At 37.8% G+C, this 3366-nt stretch overlaps 1 protein-coding gene across 1 annotated transcript; it reads left to right on the forward strand.

Annotated features, from left to right (window-relative positions):
- The first annotated feature begins 1020 nt into the window (after positions 1-1020).
- LOC107624456 (uncharacterized) lies at positions 1021-2087 on the forward strand. The gene is made up of 5 exons (XM_021113630.2): positions 1021-1133; positions 1263-1282; positions 1360-1419; positions 1849-1932; positions 2062-2087. The coding sequence occupies exons 1-5, from the start codon at positions 1021-1023 to the stop codon at positions 2085-2087; spliced, it is 303 nt and encodes a 100-aa protein (XP_020969289.1).
- Positions 2088-3366: the final 1279 nt, after the last annotated feature.

Genomic DNA, 3366 nt, shown 5'->3' on the forward strand with positions numbered 1-3366 from the left:
AATTAAAATAGAAATGGGTAACTGTAAAAATGGATGACCAATGGCAGCAGCAATGTAAAAAAATATTGTCTTCCCTGCTTCCAATCATAGTAAAACATAAGAGAAAAGAGATTACCTACTGTGTTAGATGGCAGCAGCAGGGGTTGGTAGCGGCGGTGATGATGGCGGTGGTGGGTTGGTAACGGCGGCAGCAAGGGAGAGACGAGAGAGGAATAGTAGCGACGCACTACAAGAAAAAAGGCCTATGGCCACGCTTTTTTTTGCCACGCTTTGAAAGCGTGGCCAAAAGTGGTCAATGGCCACGCTTTTGTGAGGGTGGCGATTGAATAGAGATTTGGCCACGTTTTTTCTTGCCACGCTTCAAAAACGTGGCGAAAAGGGTCAACGGCCACGCTTTTGGAAGGGTGGCAATTGATTAGAGAAACGGCCACGTTTTTTTCTGCCACGCTTCAAAAGCGTGGCCATAGAGAGAAAGAGGGACGTTTTAAAAGCGTGGCGATAGGGTTTCATTACAGCCACGTTTTGTAAGCGTGGCCATATCCTGGTACTCTTTTGGCACGCTTTAAAAGCGTGGCCAAAAGGGTTTTTTCTGCCACGCTTCAAAAGCGTGGCCATAGAGAAAAGCAGGGACGTTTTAAAAGCGTGGCGAGAGGGTTTCATTACGGCCACGCTTACAAAATGTTGCCATATCCTGGTACTCTTTTGGCACGCTTTAAAAGCGTGGCCAAAAGGTTTTTAAAAAAAAAACCCTAGTGACCCGGCCCCCAACCCAGTCCCCAAGCCATTGACGCTCTTTCAACCCGGTCCCCAACTCTAATCCAGCTCTTTCACCCTGGCTACCTTGGCAGAGCTCCTCCCATTCCCTTCGCCCTTCGCCCTTTGCCTTCCAAACCACTCGTCACAATCTTCTTAATCTTCATCTTCGTATTCATACTCTTCTTCTCTTTCTCGTTCTTCTTCCGATCTTTCTTGATCTCTTTGTTCACCTTCGAATTCCACAAATTTTGAGCTCCACCAAACATGGGCGACGGCAAGGTCAATCTCCCCGACGATCTCTTCTCCTCCAAGCCCTCCGATTCCAAAGGTCTGATTCGATATCAAGAAGTGGAACGCTGTTGCTCTATGGGCTTGGGGTTCGTTTTCCTTAAACCCTAACTTGTTCCTTTTTTTTAGTACGATTATCTCGCACTTTGAAGTTATCAATATCAAGCACTTCTGTTATTGGTTGCAAATATTGTTGTGGATGACTGTGCCATCTGCAGGAACCACATCATGGATCTCTGTAAGTTGCTTCCCTCACTTCAACTACTTCGATTTATGATCTTTCACTTTTAAAATATTTTTGTTTGGTGGTTTTAGGTATCGAGTGCCAAGCTAATCAAGCTAGTGCAACTAGCGAGGAATGCACTGTGGCTTGGGGTAATATTTCCGTACCATACTCTGATCTTGTTCTTCCTGTTTTAAACATTAATTGCTGATTCAGTGTGAAATAATGTTTTCTCTGCTCATCTTAGGGTTTATGTTAGATCAGATTGAGTGAATCTTATCATACAAATAAGCAATACTGTTAAAGCAAGCTAGCGTTCAGTTAGTTTGGTTAGTTTTGTAAGTTTATACCTAAGTTGATACAGTGATGTGTTATGAATATTCCTCAAATCGAATTAACTGAAGTAGTTTTTGGAATTGAAATGCCAAGGAAAAAGAAACAGCTTTTGATTTTCGATACAGTGATGTGTCATGATTTTCGATACAGCTGAAACAACTTTAAAGGCAATAATTAAGTTCTTCTTGCTCTCTAATTACATGCATTTATATATGAATAATTATTTGCATTCTGTTTTTATTCAGAGTTTATGGAAGCTGTAGAAGCAAAATCATCTTCTTCATCTGGGTATGGTTCTATGGTAAGCCTCCATGGGTATTTAGAGGAAGGTAATTCATTAAGTCTGCAAAATTGTAACAATGAATCTTTCCTAAGTGTTGTTTATGTATGTTCAACTTTAATTTGTGGGAAATGAGAATTGTTTCTTTCATTAACTGTTCTGTTTCTTTGTTTATCAGTGCCTTGTATTAACTCCATCTTGTGAAGGCAGAGAAAGCTAGAAGATACATTCCAAGAGAATTCAAATTGGCTGAAGCTTTTGGGTAGGTCCAATATTGTAATTTTCTCTCTTCAGATTATAAATGCAGCAATTCTTTTATGGGTTTGAGTCTTTAGGCAATTTGTAAATATTGAATCCAAGAAATGTCGTCAGTTTAGAAGACTAACTGTTGCTGACGTGAACTCAGGGATATTTTGAATTTTGATAGGACTTGTAAATTATTTTAAACTTTGAAATTAAACAGATCAGAGGTTGAATTGATTATTACTTGATACAGAAACACTTTGGGTGGCTTCTTTCTAGCCAGCTATAAGGACAGTTCCTCCAGTGTCTTTGACGAGGTATGGTTCTGTTTTTATTCTTGCTCTTTTATCTTTTTATTTAAATGAAAATGTTAAAAAACCAATATTTTTAATAAAAAAAATTTGAAAATTTAGTTTAGAGTGACTCAAACTCGAGACAAATTCACTAAAGTTTGGACTTAAATTCACCTCTTCTAATATTGAAGTGGCTAAACCTTATAAAATTTTCAGGATTTTACATTATGATAGGTATACTTGAAGAAAATTCAAAATTGTTTGTCATAGATTTAAGATTTCCTAATGATTATTCTTTTTTAAAAGACAATGGAAGCTAGTTTGGAGGGCCAAAGCTATCTAGATGTTCCTGCAACACAAATGGTGCATGAGCAACTTTGGGTAGATAAATATGCACCAAAGTCATTTACTGAGCTTCTTAGTGATGAACAAACAAATCGTGAGGTACATCTCTAGTATGAAATTTAGCTCTGGAAAAAATTACTTACAAGAGCTATAGTTGGAAGATATAAACATTTTTTCTACTTTTTTCTTTAATTTTTTTAACAATTTGCTTTTGTACCCATTAATTGATTTGTTTATTGTCTGAGACAGGTACTCTTATGATTGAAACAATGGGATCTGTTGTTTTTGGATCTGAAATTTGAAGTACATCGAATGATGTTTTGTTTGCTTTGAAGCGACATTCTTCTGTTGCCCAAACTCAGCGACCTTTCAATTCAAAGTTTTCAAGGACAAATAGAGGAGCCAAATGGAGTAGTGGGAAGTATAAAAATTCAAGAAGTATGGATGAAAGTAGTAACTCACAGGGCATTGAAGATATACTGAATACAAGGACAACTAATGTTGGTCCACCAGAATAGAAGGTATTTAATATTTTTTTCGTGCTTGAGCTGCATTGTGTTTAAATAGTATGAAAGTACCCTTTTGCAATGCCAATGATGTGT

Source organism: Arachis ipaensis, chromosome B10 (assembly GCF_059453495.1).
Source record: "Arachis ipaensis isolate K30076 ecotype BB chromosome B10, ASM5945349v1, whole genome shotgun sequence".
Taxonomy (NCBI): domain Eukaryota; kingdom Viridiplantae; phylum Streptophyta; class Magnoliopsida; order Fabales; family Fabaceae; genus Arachis; species Arachis ipaensis.